At 43.9% G+C, this 22,776-nt stretch overlaps 1 protein-coding gene across 1 annotated transcript in view; it reads right to left on the bottom strand.

The window, feature by feature from the left end:
• Nucleotides 1-22,776, bottom strand: part of LOC139408965 (nuclear receptor subfamily 5 group A member 2) — a 101,186-nt gene that overhangs the window by 23,811 nt on the left and 54,599 nt on the right. The window contains exon 7 of the mRNA XM_071153497.1: nucleotides 20,892-21,039. Within this exon, the coding sequence (XP_071009598.1) occupies nucleotides 20,892-21,039 (148 nt within the window). The remainder of the gene's footprint in view (nucleotides 1-20,891; nucleotides 21,040-22,776) is intronic.

The following is a 22,776-nucleotide window of genomic DNA, read 5'->3' as shown; positions in this document are numbered from 1 at the left end:
CACACTGCTATGCTTTATCTTGGCCAGGTCGCAGTTGTAAATGAGAACTTGTTCTCAACTAGCCTACCTGGTTAAATAAAGGTGAAATAAAATAAAAATAAATACAATTAGCATCAATGATGCATTAGCATTACGTCACAACACTTCCTTGTTCTTTCGAGTGGGGGGGATGTGTGATTGGCCTGTTGATGAGCCAGTGGGGACAGGCTTTTATGTGTCAGAATAAGGCATGAAGGCTCAATTTGCTCGCCCCTCGTCAACCTCGAAGACCGCCGGGACCTGCGCCGGGCGGCTATGAAAGAGAATTAAACAGGAACGGCGTCCATTCGGGGATATATTAAGTAAAATCCGACTTAAAACCGGCGCCAGTTGTTGTTACTAAGCAGGTAGTCGAGGAGGCAGGTCCCGTCGCCCAAGGACGGGTCGGTTGGTTGGCGAGCTCGTCAGGTGCTCCGAAGACGCAGAGAGGACAGGAAAAGCGCCTTAGGTCTGATTAAATAAACAAGAGAGACAAGGCTCGCCGGCGGATCACAGAGCCGTCTTGTTACTTATGCTAGCTGAAATGCACTAGGGTCTGATCCTAAGGTGAAGGGAAATGCATTTACATCCATTGATTCTGTCTGTGGCATGACGATGTCGGCGTTATTAAGTGCCAGGGCAGTGGAGGACATTCAGAGGCAGAGGGGTTATATCCACAAGAATAATCACGAGAACATCGTGAAATCGTGAAAATGGTCACAGGCGAGAGCTTTTTCACAATGGTGACTAATCTAGTATGTCAAACCAAACAAACAGAAGATTGCACAGTGTGTTTGGTATAAGTGCACACACACCTGCAATTTGCATTGGTGGATTCTTAATTAATCTCCCTCTGTCTTTCTTCCTCTGTCTCTCTCTCTCTCCGTTTCCACTACAGGTCAAGGCGTCATGCTTTTTTTTACCAGTTCATGACTGGGGTGAAATTCTATCCAAACCAAACTGCAGTAACAGTGTTGTAAAGTGGCTATACAGAGGCAGGTAGGGCACACCACTGTGAAAGCAGACACTAAAGGGGTTGTATTAGCCATGAGTAGGTGACTGTGTTTTGGTTAATCATGACCTGGATTTTTACCTTTATTACAGAAATTAGAATTGGCCCAAAAATAAGTCTGCAATTGTCTGAGGATGGTGACATAAGAACGTGACATGATTAACCAAAACGCAGGGCCCATGAGCCCCTTTCCTCACCCCTTCTGGCCTCCTTTGCCACTTTTTAAAGCCCCCCTCCAGGCGGAACCAAATGCCTTTCAATGAGTTGACCTCAAAGGGCACAGTCACACTCCCAGGCCTGTGCTCTCTCACCTATCTAATGCCATCAGAATTCAATGAGCGGTTAACCCCTAGGAGCTAACACAGCTAGCTAGCACTTCATGTTTTTTTTTTTTTAGCACTTCATGGCTAGAGTTAATATACAGTGAGTCATTCTGAAAAGAAGCACGTGCTAGGCAGTTTGGAGCGATGGAATTGACAGAAGCATACGACATTTGAAAAGAAAGAAAGAATAAAAGTAGGTCAAATAAATGTACTAAAGGTGTTGTAAATTTGGTTGTCTCTCTGATGTAACCTGTGTTTTGTCTGTCTTTAAAGCTTTGAGGAGTTCATATGAACAACAAACAACAGACTGGTCAGCTCCTCTCCTTTACCCTTCTCCATATTTTCCCTCTCCTCCCCTTCTCTTTTGCCGATGGGTAGTTGGTTCTGGTGATGGTACTGCTGGCGCTGGTGAGGGGAGTAACTGGTTTGCATTCAGCATGTACTTTTACGGCCCTGCTAATTACATGCATGCGAGAGTGAGCGGGGGCACGTCAAAACCTCCTTGTTTATGATAAAGTGACAGAAAATCATTGGGGGGTCAAGTATCCCCCTCTCCTTCTAAACTCCTGGAGCAGTAGAAATCCCGCCCAGAGTGGAAACCTCGACACCTAATGAGACCATTAAAGCCGAGCTCCCATCAATATATTTCTTTCATTCTTTTTCGGACAAAATTTGAATTGATAATTCAACAAGAGTGCCGGGGGATGTATATTTTCTGTGTGAAGGACAGTTAATCCATAGTGTCATTTTTTCCCTCGTTTTTTTTCTCACTCCCTCTATCTTCACACCTTCCATTCCCGTCTTCTTCCTGCCTCCCCTGTTTGATGAGTGCTGACTACAGAATTGGGTTTTTATCTTCATCACACCTTTAATCTCTCTCTCTCTCTGTGATTTTACTCCTCTGTCAGTGTAAATTGGAGGTTCATTTATTTGGCTATGTTAGCAGCTGTCGTAACATGGCAATAAGTAACATGGCATCCCACTGGACACACACTGTTTTTGTGTTGCCTGTCAAAGTCGGCTTGATTTACAAGAGCGTTGCTTCATTGAATCTTTCTTATGTACCAAAGGGTGGAAATAATAATGAAACAGAATAAACGGGAGGAGAAAGAACACAATATTGAGGCAATCAGTTGCATCCGTCTAATGCTTCGTTATCGATTGGTTGTCGGAAGCTGCATTGAAGGGGAAAAGACTCGCAAAGCTGTCTGAAATAATTTCCCCGATCAGAACAGTTTCGCACTGGTGATATGCAATAGCGAAGACAGTGGGTTGAAATAATCTCTATCAGGAGTTAGGGTTCAGAAAGAGGGCATAACAGTGCTGACAACTTGGCAGAGGAAACTCTCTTATTTATATATCCTATAACACTGGCCACAGTATTGAAGCGAACACTCCTACACTTCTAAAGAATGCCTGGGATCACAAATGCCTGTGGACACCAATGACATCCATGGCAGGTGCCACCACAGCATGTGTGGTCGATTTTAATAACAGAGAGATATGAATGAGAGGATGAGGAAGAGGCAAGTGGGAGAAATACAACAAAGAAAGTGGTAGACTCAGGACTCGAGCCCCCCACATAGAGGGGCAATGTGTTAGTTCGGAGTCGGCAACTCTAGCACTAGACCAGACTCCTGGCGGGCACCTGGCACCCCCATTAAAATGATATAAAGTTGCATTATTCCGTCGATGGACACATGTCATGGCTTTTGTCCTCCCCGCGACCTCTAACCTTACCAACAGTCAACCATTTTGACAACCAAGGGTGTCCATTTTGGCTCTCACTGTGTTTTGATTGATTGATACCCCCTTTGTCTAAATGCGTCTCTCCCTCTTGGCCCTCCTGGCCCTTGTTTCCAACACTTGCCCCGGCCTGCAGGTTTAGGTTACACTCACCGAAGAGTGATGTGGAGATTTTTTCCACGGGGGGGTGAGAAGACAGTGAGCTCCACAGACGGCTTTGTTACTTTAAATAGACTAGCACAAGCGGGGCAATGCAGGAGGAGGTGTGTGTGTAAGTATGCACAAGTGTGTGTGTATGTGTGTGTGCGTGTGCATCTGTGCGCAAGTGTGTGCGTCCAGAGAAAAAGAGACACGACTAGAGCACCTGTCGGATCATCTGTGCTTAAACCATTTAATCACTGTCTCCAGTTACCGCTGGTCCTTCTCTGTTCTCTGCCGGGATCCTATAACCACATTGTGAGAGGGATCCGTCATGAGCCGACCAGCACAAAGAGCAAAGGGAAGCAGTATCCGGCCACCTGACTGCCATAGCTCACATCACATTGGCCACATGGATGCCCTTATACACAATCACCAAGGGTGGGCACTCACTGGGCAGGCCATGGTGGCACACGCCAGCTGGCAGGGACTTGATGCCAGGGTGCCGATTTGTAATGCACCAAGGGACGTTAGGAAAAGTCCTTAAATAAACAACAAATTTTACATCACGGCTTTGTGTCGCTAAGAATAGGCAGTCCGAATTTCAGTCTACAAGCGTCAGTATGCGTTTTTGTAATAATGATCATGATGCGATAGTTCTCGTATGCTGTTGTACTCTACTCCTTTACATAATATTAGCACTCATCTATCTTCATATGCAACCTTCTTTTCATGTTTCGGAGAGAGACTTTTTTACTGTCAAATTATGACAGTCAAATTACGCTAATCACTATTCAAACAATTCATAATGTACAATAATGAATAATGCACAAATACTATCAGCTAATATTTGCACAAATGTAAATGGCTACTCACATTTATCGGGCTTGACAAATGATTGACAGACTTGCCTCTCTATTCAACCAGATCCACTTTAGCTGACATCCGCCTAGTGTTTTGTTTTGGCATAATACCTAAATTGGACATTGCCACTGGTTGCACAAGTTCGAACACTGGAATGTGAGATGCAATCTACACCTCAGTGAGGATCAGGATTTCAATTTGAGAGAGGGGTGGGGGTGTGGCAAGTGGGGTGGGTGTGGCTTCGTGACAATGATCACAAGAGCAGCTGCTGACCGACTTGACATCTCCAACACAGTTTCACCTTCAACACCGCCAAAAACATCTGCTATGCGGCTGTCTGATATCGCCCGGTTAACGCTTGATCTGATTGGTCTATTTCATTGCCGATGTGGTTTTTGTGCATTAGACCTGGGTTACGCTACAGCAGCCCCTGAGGCCACGGCTGCCTTTGGCCTGACTGTTGCAGTGTGTGAGAGATTGTGTCTGTGTACGTTTGTGTTTGTGTGCGTATGTGTGCAGAATACGTGTGTGCATGCCTCTGTGCATGTGTGTGTGCATGCATGCCTGTGTGTGTGTGTGTGTGTGCGTACATACTCGTGTGTGTGTGTGTGACAGAGACAGCTTTATAGATGGCCACGGCACAGAAATCCCTGGGAGGGATCGATGGAGAAATGACAGCTCTTTATGGAGGGCTTGTGTAACTCCTTATCTGTGTTTGTGTGCAATGTTTAAATAAGGCCTGGCTGGCTTACTGATCAATACGGATTCTGACCGTGGCAGTTGCTCTTTCTCTCTCCTTACATCGGCCATGCTGCCTGACACTATACTCCTAGGAGAGGAGATATGCCGTAAAATACAAAGTTTATATACCAGTTCTCCCACAAGTATATAAATATATCCACAAGATCATCAGGCGCTTGACCTGAGATCATTTCATTAATTTAAATAAAAATAGGTCATATTATCTGCTTCCAATGGGGTAAGAAATTCTGACTAGATAATGTGAGATGATAAGTGTACCGGTTTCATGAATGTACGAGGCTTTTTCCAAGATAATCACATTTTTGTTTTAAAAAAGTAGGTTTGAATTATTTGCTTCAAGTGGGTAAAAAATTCTGACTAGGTAACATAAGATAATGTAAAACAATAAAATTAAAACAAAAATAATTGTTTCAAAATAGCTAGCATTGTACAATTTTGTTATTATTTACATTTATTTTGCCCCCTGCTCTCCACTGGGCCCTGGGTAGCCTGTCCTCTCCTCCATGCCCTGGCAGGCCTCAGCCAATAATTGATGGAGAGCAGAAGCTAGCGCATTGGCTATAATAGCGCTGCTGCTGCACCCATTGTGAAACATTAGCATCGTAGCGGATACCATGTACTGTACATAATGATAACCTCAAGCTGGGGCTACAGGGACCTCCAGTCATGTAAACTATTCTGATGCTGCTCTATAGGGCCCCCCTCCTCCCTACACACATGCACACAAACACACACGCGCTAGGCGTTGGACGGCTTGTGTGTGTAATGAACTTAAGTCCATTGATCGGGAATGAGAGGCGTTGCGAGCGGTCTGCTTGTCCCAGCAGGACCTGCGCAGCGCTCATAAATGTTTGAGTGGGCCCACGCTCTGCTCCTTATGCACTACTGTTCCTGTTTAGGTATCCGCTTCAAATGAATCCGCTTCAATTCAGGTGATGGACAGCTCGGGGTTAGGAGGAGTGATTATTTCAATATTTCTCCCTAATTTTTGTTAGAGGCAGGGTGGGTTTGAAGAAAATTTGGTGTGGAAAAGTTACACATAAACACTTAAATATGGCCAAATGCCTTGCGAACAAGCACCTGGGAGTGAAAAAATGCTGGCCTTAAAAAATCCAGCCTTGCAATCATGTTTGTATGTTTATTTGTTTCCCTGCAATGTTGTTCTCTCATGTTCTCATGCAAATGTGCATCCTGTGAACAGAGGCCCAGGAGGCCCAAATGGCCCCAGCAGAAGAATAGGTATTATAATATATAGATATTATGATAGCATTGTCTATCGATGATGATTGACAGTCGATGGTGACAACATCGTGATGTGACAGACGGTGGTTGAGCGCAGGGGTAGGCAACCCTGGTCCTGGAGTGCCGCAGGCACTTCATGTTTTTGATTTAACCGACCTGGAAGACCAGGTGTGTTTAATTTAGGCAATCATTGAACTGATCAATTAACTCAGTTTGGCAGGTGTGGTGCCCAGTTGGAACAAAATGCTGCAGTACCTGCGGCACTTCAGGAACAGGGTTGCCTACCCATGGTTTAGACTATTTGAACTTGACTGGCACCGTGCAGTAAAGAACGAAGTTCTATCTCTAAAAAAGTTGTTTGAATAGCCTAAAAGTAAAAGGTAGCGAGGGTACTAATAATGAGAGAGAGCAGACAATATCAATACACTATGACAAGTTTCTTATTAAGAAAGAAATTATCCATGCAGACCGGGAAAATCCTTCCATGAAAAGTTGAAAACCAATAACCATCCTTCTACTAGGCCTATCATAAATGCTTTAAGACAAGTTACAGTTATGAACAGTTGCTTATTTCCAAAATATTCTAGCCTAAGGTGTGCTCTAAAGTTGCCGCTTTTAAAAATAACAATAATGAAAGTCTATAGGACAAGAGAGTTTTTTAGAATAAAAAGGACACGTAATAGAGCTAATCACGGGCAGAATCCTAGAGGAAAACCTGGTTCACACTGCTTTCCAACAGACACTGGGAGATGACTTCACCTTTCAGCAGGACAATAACCTAAAACACAAGGCCAGATCTATACTGGGGTTGCTGACCAAAAAGACAGTGAATGTTCCTGTGGTCAGAGTTACAGTTTTGACTTAAACCTGCTTGAAAATCTATGGCAAGACCTGAAAATGGTTGTTTAGCAATGATCAACAACCAATTTGACAGAGCTTGAAGAATTTTTAAAAGAATAATGGGAAAATATTGCACAATCTAGGTGTGAAAATCTCTCAGAAAGACTCGCAGCTGTAATCGCTGCCAAAGGTGCTTCTACAAAGTACTGCCTCAGGGGTGTGAATACTTATGTAAATTGGATAATAATCACAATAGGACAAAGGTTGACATCGGCCAACCATAGTGCACATATCACTTAAGAAGCATCTGACTTGTCGGGAGCATGTTCTAGGGGCTAGCTGTAATGCAGGGGTCTAACCGGGAGGCAAACACAGCCTTATGCAGCCCTGGTAATAAAAGTTGAGCATTGATTTTCTGTAGCTGCTTGTAACTGTTAATGTTGATACATCAATAGCCGCGCAAGGAAAGCACCGGAGCTTAATGGGAGGGCCGAGAATGTTGGAGATATGGCAGAGGAGTCTGCCACTAAATCACGGAATCTATCCCGACGATCGATAAGACAGTAACTACAAGTGTCCCTCTGCTTTCCTAATGTTTTATAATAAACTGACAGGCTTGTAATAAGGCCTAGGATAGAGGGAGCGCAACGGTTTCTCCCTGCACCAACATCAATAGCTCATTCGCGCTTAAATCACACCCGGCGGAAAGAAGAGGAGGAAAGAAGGAGAGGGAAGAAGGGAAGAGGATATTTTTTCATAAGAAAACTTTACAGGGCATCTGTCTGCTCAGTGTGGCCCACTAAAGCTGGACAGTGTGTTGATGAAAGCAGACAAAGATTACAGGACATTCGCTGTAGTACTCTCTGCCTGTCGTCTGTAGTGTGAGTTAAGATTGCATTAAATTCTACTGAATCCGAACAGACATTATGGTTGCGTTGGATAGGCCTCCAGTTCTCATCAGTTTTTTAGTGGATGGGATTGTATAGTCCAGTCTACACACTAAAGTAGCAGTTCCTGAAACTGTTAGGAAGTTGATGTAGCAATGTTATTGTCTGTTTGTGTCTGGGGTTGGAAGCAAAATTATTTTCCAATCTTTTCGTTCTAAACAGAACCATATTTTTTTTCTGTTCCGTTCCACTGTTCTGACCAGCAAAAAAAGTTCTGACCCGGTTCGAACCAAAGAATGTATTGTTCCTTCCTGTTCCTTTATAAACCTCTGAAATCTACATTGTTTTACATTTAGCTCAACATTAAATGACTTCACCAATGGCTAGAGCAGCTTGCTATGGAGCAGGCAAACTATGTACAGTGCATTCGGAAAGTATTCAGACCTCTTGAATTTTTTCACATTTGGTTACATTACAGCCTTATTCTTAAAAGGATTAAATTGTTGTTTTTCTTCAACAATCTACACACAATACCACAAATGTATTAAAAATAAAAAACTGAAATATCACATTCACTTTTTACAAATATTCAGACCCTTTACTTTGTTGAAGCGCCTTTGGCAGCGATTACATATCTTCTTGGATATGACGCTACAAGCTTGGCACACCTGTATTTGGGGAGTTTTCCCCATTATTTTCTACAGATCCTCTCTAGCTCTGTCAGGTTGGATGGGGAGCATTGCTGCACAGCTATTTTCAGGTCTCTCCAGAGATATTCGATTGGGTTCAAGTCCGAGCTCTGGCTGGGCCACTCAAGGACATTCAGAGACTTGTCCAGAAGCTACTCCTGCGTTGTCTTAGCTGTGTGCTTAGGTTGATGTCCTGTTGGAAGGTGAACCTTCACCCCAGTCTGAGATCCTGAGCGCTCTGGAGCAGATTTTCATCAAGGATCTCACTGTACTTTTCTCCGTTCATCTTTCCCTCGATCCTGACTAGTCTCCCAGTCCCTGCTGCTGAAAAACATCCTCATAGCATGATACCGCCATGCTTCACCGTAGAGATGGTGCCATGTTTATTGAGTCCTTTAGGTGCCTTTTGGCAAACTCCAAGCAGGCTGTCATGTGGCTTTTACTGAGAAGTGGCTTCCGTCTGGCCACTCTACTTTAAAGGCCTGATTGGTGAGTGCTGCAGAGATGGTTGTCCTTCTGGAAGCTTCTCCCATCTCCACAGAGGAACTCTGGAGCTCATTTGGGATCTTGGTCACCTCCCTGACCAAGGTCCTTCTCCCCCGTTTGCTCAGATTGGCCAGGCGGTCAGCTCTAGAAAGAGTCTTGGTGTTTCCAAACTTCTTCAATTTAAGAATGATGGAGGCCACTGTGTTCTTGGGGACTTTCAATGCTGCAGAAATGTTTTGGTACCCTTCCCCAGACCTGTGCCTCGACACAATCATGTCTCAGAACTCTACGGGCAATTCCTTCGACTTCATGGCTTGGTATTTGCTTTGACATGTACATTCAACTGTGGGACCTTATATAAACAGATGTGTGCCTTTCTAAATAATGTCCAATCAATTGAATTTACCACAGGTGGACTCCAATCAAGTTGTAAAAACATCTCAAGAATGATCAATGGAAACAGGATGCACCTGAGTTTAATTTCAAGTCTCATAGCAAAGGGTCTGAATACTAAATAAGGTATTTCTGTTTTTTATTTTTGCATATTTTCGCTTTGCAAATATGGGGTAATGTGTATAGATTGACAAGGAAAATGTTTTATTTAATTCATTTTAGAATAAGGCTGTAACGTAACAAAATGTTGAGGTGTCTGAATACTTTCCAAATTGATTGGACAGACAAGTGTGGTGTAGGGTTTGAGATGTGACTGAAATTTTGCGGGTGAGAAGAGCACTGGGCATGAAGCACTGGGCATCTTGTTGTTATGACATGCATTATCTGAATTCGGACCAAATAATTATACCTACAGAGGAGCGGCTTCTATGAAGGAACTTTGAATACCTTTGAACATCGGAGAGTTGGCTTAACTAACGTTGGACCAGAGCTAGGCCTTGATCATGACTCTCAGTTCCATTACATTACACATAATGCCACGTAGCATTTTCCTGAACTAGACCAGAGGTAGCTAAGTTAGCTAGCTAACAGGCTTGTGTGTACAGAGCGGCACCAGAATTAAAATACAATTTTTTGTAGTTAATAAATCCAATGTGAAACGTGATAACTATCGTATCCTTACCTATCATTGAAAAAGTAAAAAATCTGAATCATTTCTGAATCATTTCTGAATCATGCTTGTAACGAAAGTAGCTATAGTAGACTATGCTTCGGAGGGAGTAGTACGGGCAGGTAGCTTACACACACACACTGGCAAAGATTTTCAGCTGGTAGGCAGACACTTGAATATGTTTTTAAGTGACAAAGTGAGGGCTTTGCATAGGCGCTTTTTGTGGGACTGGAAAAAAACTCCCAGAATGTAAAAAACGTTATTAACCTGTTCCCATGCTTTTAAAATAATGGTTCTGTTCCAGAACAGTATAGATCACTTTTGTTCTCAGTTCTGGTTCTGTTCCTCTAAAATGTTGGTTATTTTACCGTTTTTGGTAGTGTTCCCTGAACCGGTTCCAACCTCTGGTTTGGTTATCATACAGTATCTTCACTACATTTAATGGAAAGGAGTGTTTAAAACAGGCTGTACCTGTATTCATTCCCAGGAAATTTGCATAATCTAAAAATCGAATGCATAATGTATTTTGCTAACACACTGAACTAGGCTCCATTATTTCTCTCAGGACCCCCTTGTAACACAATTATGATGTGTGTGTTTTTTTTATTACCATTATCACACCTTTATCAGCAGAAAGTGCTAGGGTCCAGCGTTTTACAAAGTACAGGTAACTGCCAAAATAAAGGAAACACTTGAGTAAATGAGCAATGGAAAGTACTGTATATTGAAAGCAGGTGCTTCCACACAGGTGTGGTTCCTGAGTTAATTAAACAATTAACATCCCATTATGTTTAGGCTGCACCTAGGGGTCTCAAAGGAGTATAGGGGGTTTAAAGGGTGTGTGTGTGCATCCCTTCAATAGAGTTCCAGACACTTGTGGAATCTATGCCAAGGCGCATTGAATCTGTCCTGGCGGCTGGTGGTAGCCCAATGTCCTATTGAGATATGTTATGTTGGTGTTTCCTTTATTTTGGCAGTTAACTGTAGGAGCCGAGTATTGAAATCGAGGCGGAATCGGGGCTTAATTTCCAGAGCGTTCTGAATGTTAGGCAAAAGGGAGAGAATGTAAGGCAAGAGCTACAATTTCTCCCCAAACTCCTTTTTAATTAACAACAGCCTGAATCTGAATCAGTAATGGCCATTAATAGTGGCAACATGGAGATCTGGTGCTTTTACAGCTTGATAAAGTCTGAAAGCCTTTTAGAAGGTCTCAATACTGAGCTTGCTTTTCAAAGTGGGAGCTCGACAACGAACAACCGTGGGTTTGCTTTTTTACAAAGAGAGAGGGATGAAAATCAAGAAATACTAGATTCATTGCTTAGGGGGTTGCTGCTACCTTGTACTGTTAAAATAAAGGAAAATGTCAGGACACTCAACTAGAAGCCAATTGAGGCTTTTGCGGTGACTAAGTTCAAGCGTATGCCAAGAAAGCATTTTTATGCAACAGTCTCAAGTTGCTCTGGATAAGTGTCTGCTAAATAAAAAATGTAACAAAGAAAAGTACCAAAACGGAAGAGAAGATATTGAGGGAATATGTTTGAGAAGGAAGCACACACACCCAATCGTGGTTTATATGGGTATTGATCACGTTAACGCCACACGCGACTTCACCGCCTCCAAATGTTAATCAATCCTGACTGAATTCCAAATTATTTGATTCGTTTCAGGAAATGAATATTTGCGGGGCATTATGTGAGCCCGGGTTATGCATGCATTAGTGAACTCCCCAACTCATTGGCCGGGATCAGAGCATTGATTGGGGAAGCAGAGGAGCAAGGCTTGTAGCTTAATTAGGACATACCTGTCTGGGAATTACATGTTTTCTTCTCGCTTTCAGGGAGCAGTGTATGTGTGTGTGCCTGCATGCGTGTGTGTGTGAGAGAGAGAGAGAGAGAGAGAGAGAGAGAGAGAGAGAGTGAGAGAGAGAGAGAGAGAGAGAGAGAGAGAGAGAAAATTTGTTTTTTCTTTCAACAGGGTTTACCACTTTTGTGTTGTTTCAGCAGATTGGTGTCTGACCTCGTGGAACCCAGAGCGAGAGGCTTCACGTGACGTGCTAAACATGTTAATGAGAGATGCTAGCTAGCGCAGGGGAGAGGGCGGAAGGGTGGAGGGGATGAAAGGAAGGGAGGGAGAGAGGGATAGAGGGGAGGTGGGATGGGTGGAAGGTTTGAGACACAGGTTATTCCAGAACTGATTTCAGATCAGATCTATTCAAATGTCTGAAGAGAGAAGGAAACTGTGGTGTAATACCTTTTTTGTACTATTGGTTAGAGCCTGTAAGTAAGCATTTCACTGTAAGGTCTATTACACCTGTTGTATTCGGCGCACGTGACAAATCAACTTTGATTTGATTTGACTGTATGTTTAAAGTTCCATTGAAAATGATTCAGCATTTCCCATTTGTTTTATTTTTAGGTGGGAGGATCCCCAAATCAACAGCAAAGGCTGCCAACATCCCCCAAAAACGTCAGCTCTTTCGGCAAGGGTGCAAAGGAGACTATCTAAATGGGAAGGGACCCGCCTACATATACTAGCAAGGGGAAACACTCCTCGTAAGACTTGAATGGAACACAATCAGTCATCTGAGTAACCTTTACTCCTATAGTTTTTTCTGGTTCTTTTAGAAAAGAAGCAGAAAAAAAGGCCAGATAGTAGTAGTGTTATTTAGTGCTCTGCCCACAAATCTGGCCCCCGTTGGGAGCACTTACCAGCGCAGCCTGGCTATCCCTGGCTTTCCTCGCCTCTGACAAGTTATGACTGGGGCGGCCTCACACAATTACACATGACAGAGGCTGACCTCGAGCCGTGGGGTCACTGCAGAGCTCCCCTAACTGCACTCTTATGCCACTATTGCCGCATCTGGCATGTAACACACACACACACACAGATATATACACACACATATACACACACATATACACAAGCACGTATGCAAGCAAAACATGCACGCACATGTGCGCACACACACAGACACATACGCACGTTGTTTTGCACATGCACTCAAGCACGCACACTAACCGTGCTTACACCTTGCATTAACGTGGTTGTCGTCATCCGATCACAATCAAATCGAGATTTGTTGCGTCTAATAAAACGTGTCTCTTATTTGCCCACTTCATCCATATTGTGACCAGATTCCCTGGCCCCTCCCTGTATGCAAATAAATCCAACCTGCCTTGGACCTCCTGTTATGACACAAGCTGTATAAACTGACAGAAAACAGCACACTTTTATAGTCAACAGTCTTACACTCTCATCATTACAGCTTACTTTTGTTATCCAACGATTTAAGACTTGACGTAATAGGCTACTGTCCCGATAACCTCGACCTGTCCACAGATGTACACATAAATATTAGGAGAATCCATAAAAATTTCACCACACAAATGAGCTGAGGATTTGTGTCCAAAATACAATTATTACACTTAGGCCTTATGCACACAGTAAGAACAGAAACAGGTTACGTTTTCAGAGTCGGCTACAAAGTGCATCTCTGAATGGTGCAATACATTATCCAAACAGGCCTGGAAAGGGTTTACATACACTACACGAACAAAACTATGTGGACATCCCTTCAAATGAGTGGATTTGGCTATTTCAGCCACACTTGTTGCTGACAGGTGTATAAAATAAAGCACACAGCCATGCAATGCAAACATTGGCAGTAGAATGGCCCGTACTGAAGAGCTCAGTGACTTTCAATGTGGCACCTTCATAGGATGCTGCTCCGGTCAACTGTAAGTGCTATTATGGTGAAGTGAAAATGTCTAGGAGCAACAACGGCTCAGCCGCGAAGAGGTAGGCAACACAAGCTCACAGAACGGGATCGCCAAGTGCTGAAGTGCGTAGCTCGTAAAAATTGTCTGTCCTCGATTGCAAGACTCACTACCTCGTTCCAAACTGCCTCTGGAAGCAATGTCAGCACAATAACTGTTCATCTGGAGCTTCATGAAATGGGTTTCCATGGCACACAAGCCAAAGATCACCATGCACAATGCCAAGCGTCAGCTGGAGTGGTGTAAAGCTCAACGCCATTGGACTCTGGAACAGTGGAAACGTGTTCTCTGGAGTGATGAATCACGCATCACCATTGGGCAGTCCGACGGACGAATCTGGGTCTGGCGGATGTCAGGAGAAGGCTAACTGCCCGAATGCATACTGCCAACTGTAAAGTTTGGTGGAGAAGAAATAATAGTCTGGGGCTGTTTTTCATGGTTTGTGCTAGGCCCCTTAGTTCCAGTGAAGGGAAAACTTAATTCTACAGCATACAATGACATTCTAGACGATTTTGTGCTTCCAACATTGTGGTAACAGTTTGTCGTAACAGAAACCTTTCCTGTTTCAGCATAACAATGCCCCCGTGCACAAAGCGTGGTCCATACAGAAATGGTTTGTCGAGTTCAGTGTGGAAGAACTTGACTGGCCTGCAAAGAGCCCTGACCTCAACTCCATCGAACACCTTTGGGATGAATTGGAACGCCGACTCCGAGCCAGCCCAACATCAGTCCCCGACCTCACTAATGGATGCAAGTCCCTGCAGCAATGTTCCAACATCTAGAGGAAAGCCTTCCCAGAAGAGTGGAGGCTGTTATAGCAGCAAAAGGGGGATCAACTCCATATTGATGCCAATGATTTTGGAATGAGATGTTCAATGAGCAGTGTACACATACTTTTGGTCATGTAGTGGATGTTGTCTTTATATTATTGTACATTTGTATTGAAAGAGGCATGCTAGGAGAACGACCGTGGTTTAGGTAAGTGATCATGCCCGAGAAGCTGGTGTTTGGAGGATATATTGGTACGGATGTCGTTAGGCCTGAGATGAAGTCGAGGCAAACCATACCTTGACATCGAGGGCATTATCCCTTTTATACAACAAGTTATCAACATATTCAAACAATGATTTACATATTTTCATAAAAAAAATTATTTTGATGAATTTATTCATACTGTTTCAACCTTCCACAAGATATAGTCCCGACACAAATCAAGGGTTGCTACCCAACCCGGCTGGTCGTTCGTTCGTCCTCTATCTATGGACGGGACCCAGTCGTTCATTATAAATGTTCTATTGCCATACTGGCTGGCAACGTTCTTATCCCTTGCTAGCTAGCCAACTACAGCTAACTTACAATCACGTCAAAAACAGTGTGGCAGAAAAACAACAAAGTAGCTGCATTTGCAATTGTTTAAGCTGTTTTCAAGTCACATTTATTTGGATACATCCATAACAATGAGCTAATCCTGATGAGAGAGCACATGTTCTATGCCAGGTGAAGTCGCGACTTCACCTGGCATAGAACATGTGCTCTCTCATCAGGATACTGTTGTTCAGACGAGCTAGCCAACAACACAGCTAACACAATCACTTCAAACTGAAGCTGGAACGACTGTAAACTAGCTGCACTTTGTTTCGTTTTACTTGTTTTCTATTGATATTTCTTTGTATGTATCCATAAAAATTATGCTGATTCATGATTTCGACTGGTTGAGAAAATCTGCCTGCCTGTCTGTCTCATCCCGACAAGTTCATAACTACTATGTGACAGCTGGAGATCGAATTTGAATATTGAAACAATGTTGCAAATGTCGGAGAGACAGACAGCAAGGTTAATACAAATCTCTGCATGTACGCACGCGCACACACACACACACACACACACACACACACACACAACACTTTTTCTTGACACCCCACCACCCACCAAGACAAGTGACTCTTCCCAGGTCAAAAACGATGGTCTATCCTCCTCTTTATCGACAGCCACTTTTACAAAGAGTCCGGCGGCGAGCGACATTGACTGATCACGCTGGAGTCGGCACGCTGATAGAAAGCGCAGAAGTTGGAGCAATTGGGCTAGGCTCATGTCAGGCCAGGGGAATTGTACCTTTGATTTCCTTTAAAAGGCTTCATTTGTAAATGGCTTAAGAGAGGGCTGCTTTTAGGAGAAAAGGCCTGTCCAGGATTGATGTCTGTATGTTCATCGGAGCTGCATTTGACCTTGTGTGGCGAGTTTGTGGAGCTGTGTGTGTGTGTGTGTGTGTGTGTGTGTGTGTGTGTGTGTGTGTGCTTGCGTGCGTGCGCGTGTCAAATCAAATCCATATCTAATTTACTTGTCACATACACAGTTTACAGCAGGTATAAAAGGTGCAAGCGAAATGCTTATGTGCTGGATCCCTCAACAATGCGGTACATTAAACAATAATCAATAATAACGGTGAAAAGAGTCAAGTCAAAAATAACAAGTAGTAGAATGAATAGAAGCGGTAGTGTGCATATGTGGGTGTGTGCGTGGTTAACCTGTCTCACACACACTCGGCCTTGGACTGACTGGTGCTTTTACCTCACATCGATCTCTACCTTTCGGTGATCAGAATTCTACCAGGCATCTCTGAAATAGAGAGCCCCTGACAAAAAAAGCCTTTAAAAGATGTCTATGCATTGAAATTCAATTCAATCTAAATCTGATTAAAGACGTTGTATATGCTTGAATATACTTGGATTGAGTAATACTAATCTAAACTAGAGAATTGACTGTCAATAAAAGGAATAAAAGGTTAGAGTGACACCAACTACTGTATATTATAAACTGGGTGGTTCAAGCCCTGAATGCTGATTGGCTGAAAGCTGATTGGCTAAACACATTTCTAATTATGTTGGTAACCAGTTTATAATAGCAATAAGGCACCTTGGGGGGTTTGTGGTATATAGCCAATATACCACAGCTTATGGCTGTATCCAGGCACTCCGCATTGGAGTATGCAACATATACCACATCTCCTCGGGCCTTATTGCCTAATTAACTTGTTACTATGTAAGCAGTGCACATATGTCAAAACACGAATGCACCCATGCATTTGATAGATAGTCCAAATTTGATGGTCAAAATGTAGCTGGTTAAAATATGTGATGTGCAGCTGGCAAAAAAAAGGGTGCTCCACTTGATAGCTTATTGGTACAAGTGATGGTCACCTATCTATGTAAACACACACACACACACACACACACACACACACACACACACACACACACACACACACACACACACACACACACACACACACACACACACACACACACACACACACACACACACACACACACACACACACACACACCCATAGTAGAAGCAACTTGTGATCCTGTAAAGAACCAGTATTCACAAAACATCTCATAGTAGGAGTGCTGATCTAGGATCAGGTCCCTCTCTGTCCATGTAATCTTAGTCATTATGATCTAAAAGGAAAAACTGATCCGACAGTAGATCAGCACTCTTACTCTGAAATGCTTTAGGAATACGGGCCCAGGTAGCAAGTATAGGAGTAATAGAGAGAGAGTGTTTCACCTCATGTTGCCTTCTGCATTCACCCAGCACGGCACAGGAGTAGTTTCATGCCTCATTTCATTAACTCCCTATTAATTGGCTCCTCAGCTGGAGTTGATGAACTCTAGTACACACAGTATACAAACACACAGAGACACGCACACACTGTACAGTAAAACTTACACTTACAGACACGCGTGCATTCACATGTATATAAAAACACACACACACACACTCCTCTCGACTGTGGGATGATATTAATCAGAGCACTTCTAATCTCCTGGCTTAATGTTGGTTTCCCGCTTTCTCTCCGTAGCGAACCGTCTAGCGTTCACAGGGGCCCAGGCAGCGCAGACAACACGCACTGCCGGGGGCGATACACATCCCTCAGGTGAGCCTTTCATTATGGATGATGTTTCCGCCAAATTATTTAGACCATCAACCCCCCAGACCCCCCATCACACCCTCCCAGCCTCCCCTCTCACCCGCCCCTCTGCCACAAACACCCAATAACACAAACATTAATCTCACTAGCTCTGAGCACGGCAAGTCGGCCAGGAGGAAAGCATTTCATTAAGGGGCTTGTGCGAGGGTTGGGGAAGTAAAGCCCTTTTCCAGGTGGGACTGAAGCGTGGGGAGGAAAGGGGGAGAAGTGGAGGAGTGCAGAGGGGTTGGGGGAGGGTCTGCGTTTATTCAAAGGCTTGCTGTTCACTTAGCGATTCCAGGTGGTCAACATAAGCCCCTTGTAAATTGGAGGCGAGAACATGCACACACGCGCACAAACAAACCCGCACACACACTCACACACACCTATGTACTAAGTTCAGATGTGGAAATGCAAGTGATATGATAATACTTGTTGACAAACAGCCGAGTACATTACAATTCCAGCAATCTTCCTGGCAGTAACCATCAACCCTGGAAGTCTGTCTTTGATAGGAGAAACCAGTGTCCACCGTGGGGCTAGCCTGAGCATATTACCTTGACTTCAAATGACTTCATTAATGAATGATGGTAAACTACGGGAGTGAGGAGGCATAACTTACGAACAGGAAATGGTGAGGAAAGTCCCATGGCTGACCAACAAACACACATACAGAGAATATGAGAATATTGAACCTTTCTTAGAGGTGTGTGGTGTGTTTGTCTGTGATTGTCTCCGTGTGTGTGTGTGTGTGGGGGGGGGCGGGGGGGTGTATTGTGTGTGTGTATGTGTCCGACCGCTCCTGTCTCAGCTTCCAGTATTTATGCTGCAATAGTTTATGTGTCGGGGGGCTAGGGTCAGTCTGTTATATCTGGAGTATTTCTCCTGTCTCATCCGGTGTCCTGTGTGAATTTAAGTATGCTCCCTTTAATTCTCTCTCTCTCTTTTCTCTCTCTCTTCTCTCGGAGGACCTGAGCCCTAGGACCATGCCTCAGGACTACCTGGCCTGATGACTCCTTGTTGTCCCCAGTCCACCTGGTCATGCTGCTGCTCCAGTTTCAACTGTTCTGCCTGCGGCTATGGAACCCTGACCTGTTCACTGGACGTGCTACCTTGTCCGGGACCTGCTGTTTTGGACTCTCTCTCTACCGCACCTGCTGTCTCTAACTCTGAATGATTGGCTATGAAAAGCCAATTGACATTTACTCCTGAGGTGCTGTCCTGTTGCACCCTCTACAACCACTGTGATTATTATTATTTGACCCTGCTGGTCATCTATGAACATTTGAACATCTTGGCCATGTTCTGTTATAATCTCCACCCGGCACAGCCAGAAGACGACTGGCCACCACTCGGAGCCTGGTTCCTCTCTAGGTTTTCTTCCTAGGTTCTGGCCTTTCTAGGGAGTTTTTTCTAGCCACCGTGCTTCTACATCTGCATTGCTTGCTGTTTGGGGTTTTAGGCTGGTTTTCTGTGCAGCACTTTGTGACATCGGCTGAAGTAAAAAGGGCTTTATTTGATCAACATTTGATTGATTGATTGATCCTGCAGCTGCCACAGTACCATGACCACACCACAACCTGCCATCAGGACAGACCACTGCATCCGCAACCCGTGCGACTGACCAAATGGCCAATCGGTTGCAGATAGGGTAAGTGTGTGTGTGCATGCGTGCATCTATGTGTGTGTGTTTATATGCAGGGCTGGACTACCACATTTGGGGCTACCGGGCACCGATCACCTTTTGTAGAATTAACATTTTTTGGGGGAAATCAGCTAACTTCCCGGTTGAAAAAGCTAACATTTAAGGTTGAAAAAATGTGCAGTTTTATAATGCTTTCGACTAGGCTGGTCACTCGAAACATACGTCAATTTCAGACATTTTAAAAGGTCCTGTTGTCGTCGATATAATCCGTCCTTGGCGCTCACCAATTTTTTTTTTGAGAATTGTGGTACAGCACTCAAACTGAAAATGTTTTGAGCCAGAGCACACTGCTTAGACCACTGCGTCAAAGCAGTTCATAATGCTTTAGCAAGCAGGGAGAGTAGTTAATGCATTTCTTGTATTATTATTTAGTTTTATGCTTTCCCCAAACCATAGCCCTAACTTTAACAGCTCGGGAATTAATACCTGAACTTAATCTTTTGAGTTGTTTTTGTTTTAACCCTGTAACCATGCGGAATGAAACCTATAACCATGCTGAATTAATGAGTCAAAAATCGACGTTCATCCAATTACGTCAGTTCCTGAAGTGAAACTATGAGATCAGATTGATTCTACACATTTTGTCACGAGGCTAAGAGAAAATGTTGCTGTTTAAAAGCTAATTTCCTGATATTCTACACGTTTTGCCATGGGTCAGAGAGAAAAATGTGCTTTATAGCTAACATCACGCTATTGCTCACATTTTGCCATGAGGCTGAAAGAACATGTAGCAATTTTAAAACAAAATGTTCTACTATTCCTCACATTTTGCCATTAGCCCAAGAGAGAATTGAGCAGTTTTAAAGCTAATTTTCCTACAATTTTACACATTGTAACTGGGTTGTGGGCCCCCTGGAGGTCGGGTGCCCCAGGGCACGTGCCCTGTGTGGCCGTTCGGTGACCCTGCCCTGTTTCTATGTGGCATTCATGACCAGTGTGTTGTAGTCTCGTTATCACCTCCCCCCCACATCTCTGGCCCCATCTCTCTCCCAAAGTCATCCATACCTCACCTTACCCCTTCTCCCACCCCATCCCTTATCGTAAGACTCCCCATCCCTCACAAACTACCCTTTCCCTCCTCTTCCTACCTCACCCATCCTCCCTCCCCCTCACCTATAACCCCTTCCCCAATATCCCTCCCCTCCCCCCTTCTCACTTCTAATCCATACCCCTATATATCCCTCCCCTCCCCCACCCAGTCTCCCTTCTTCCCATCCCTGGGACTCACCCACACGGAAACAACCCTCTTTCCCCCCGACCCGTTCAGCCTCCACCCTCTCCTCCCTCAGCCACCTTCTCCTCTCTCACCCAGCATCCCTTACCCGGCCTCCCCTCCCCTACCCAGCCTCCTCCAGCATAGTACTCACCCAAGCTGAACAGCACCAGGAACTTGAGGCAGACAAACTCCCTCTGGTCCAGCTGCAGAGAGCGCAGCTTGCCCACCAGCTCCTGGGCGTGGCTCATCAGGTTGTTGAGAGTGGCTCCGGCTTGGGAGGCAATTACAACGTAATCCACCTGCAGGAGAGAGGGGGGGAGCACACACAAGCTGTTAGACACTGTGGGGTACACACTAGGCCTCATAGGACACACATATACGGTATCCGTATATATAATTTGATCACTCGTTTGTTGCCGAGAAATCTCCTTGATCTCGTGCAATTCAATAGCATTCCCATAGAATATAACACACTCCTTTACAGTGTGTGCTGAAGTTGAGGTGAGAGAAAGGTCTTGTCTGCGATGAAAGAATACTTTGAAGTCTCGTAGAATGATTTAATTATTTTTGTTTATAAAGCCCTCCTGCATAAACTTCTGCCGTACCTTACTTAATTGTTAACTTATATGGTGTTTTGTATAACAACATGTTATACAGAGTAATAATACATTATTATTATTATTATTATTATTATACAAATAATGCGTGTATGGATGTGTAGTTGTGTATTTTAATGTGTAGTTTAATGTGTATATTGTATCTTGATGTGTATTGTTGTGCTAAACAGGGCTCATCTGGAAAAGAGACCTTGGTCTCAGCATTGTCAGTTTTAGAATGGGTGGCCAGTAATAAACTAGTCCTTAACATCTCTAAAACTAAGAGCATTGTATTTGATACAAATCATACCCCAAGTTCTAGACCTCAGCTGAATCTGGTAATGAATGCCGTGGCTGTTGAGCAAGTTGAGGAGACTAAATTACTTGGTGTTACCTTAGATTGTAAACTGTCATGGTAAAAACATATAGATTCAATGGTTGTAAAGATTTGGAGAGGTCTGTCCGTGATGAAGAGATGCTCTGCTTTTTTGACACCACACGACGCAAGACGTGCAGGCTCTAGTTTTATCTTATCTTGATTACTGTCCAGTCATATGGTCCAGTGCTGCAAAGAAGGACCTAGTTAGGCTGCAGCTGGCCCGGAACAGAGCAGCACGTTTTGCTCTTCATTGTAATCAGAGGGCTGATATCAATACTATGTATGCCAGTCTCTCTTGGCTAAGAGTTGAGGAAAGACTTGTTTTTATAAGAAATTGTTTGCATAGTCAACTTACACACAGCACTAATACACACCCTTACCCAGGGGTCTTTTCACAGTCCCCAGGTCCAGAACAAATTCAAGGAAACGTACAGTATTATACAGAGCCATGACTGCATGGTACTCCCTTCTATCTCATATAGCGCACGTGGACAGAAAACCTGGTTTCCAAAAACAAATAAAGAAACACTGCATGGGACAACATCTCTCCCCCATGTGACTTACTTGTTGTGTGTATGTACTGACATGTATGTGTGACTGAGAGATGCACACTCACACACACTACATGTTCATGTATTTAAATGCATGTAAAGTATTTTGTCTGTAATGTCTTTTTCTACCTTTATTTAACTAGGCAAGTCAGTTACGAACAAATTCTTATTTTCAATGGCCTAGAAACAGTGGGTTAACTGCCCGTTCAGGGGCAGAAAGACAGATTTTTACCTTGTCAGCTTGGGGGTTTTGAACTTGCAACCTTCCGGTTACTAGTCCAGCGCTCTAACCACTAGGCTACCCTGCCGCCCCGGGTCATGTGGGGTCAAGTGTCGTACCCCAGTAAGACTAGATGTCGTCACTGGCGTCGGCTAATTGGAATCCTAATCAAGTTAAATAAAATTGGCTCCCTGTCAACATAAAGGTTAAATAAAACATGGAAATACCTTGACCGGTTTTTGAAAGTAAAACCATTTTGTAGTTCACTGGCACCTTAGATAATGCCTATC

This window comes from Oncorhynchus clarkii, chromosome 5 (genome assembly GCF_045791955.1).
Source record: "Oncorhynchus clarkii lewisi isolate Uvic-CL-2024 chromosome 5, UVic_Ocla_1.0, whole genome shotgun sequence".
Taxonomy (NCBI): domain Eukaryota; kingdom Metazoa; phylum Chordata; class Actinopteri; order Salmoniformes; family Salmonidae; genus Oncorhynchus; species Oncorhynchus clarkii.
This window is presented reverse-complemented; position numbering and strand designations above follow the sequence as displayed.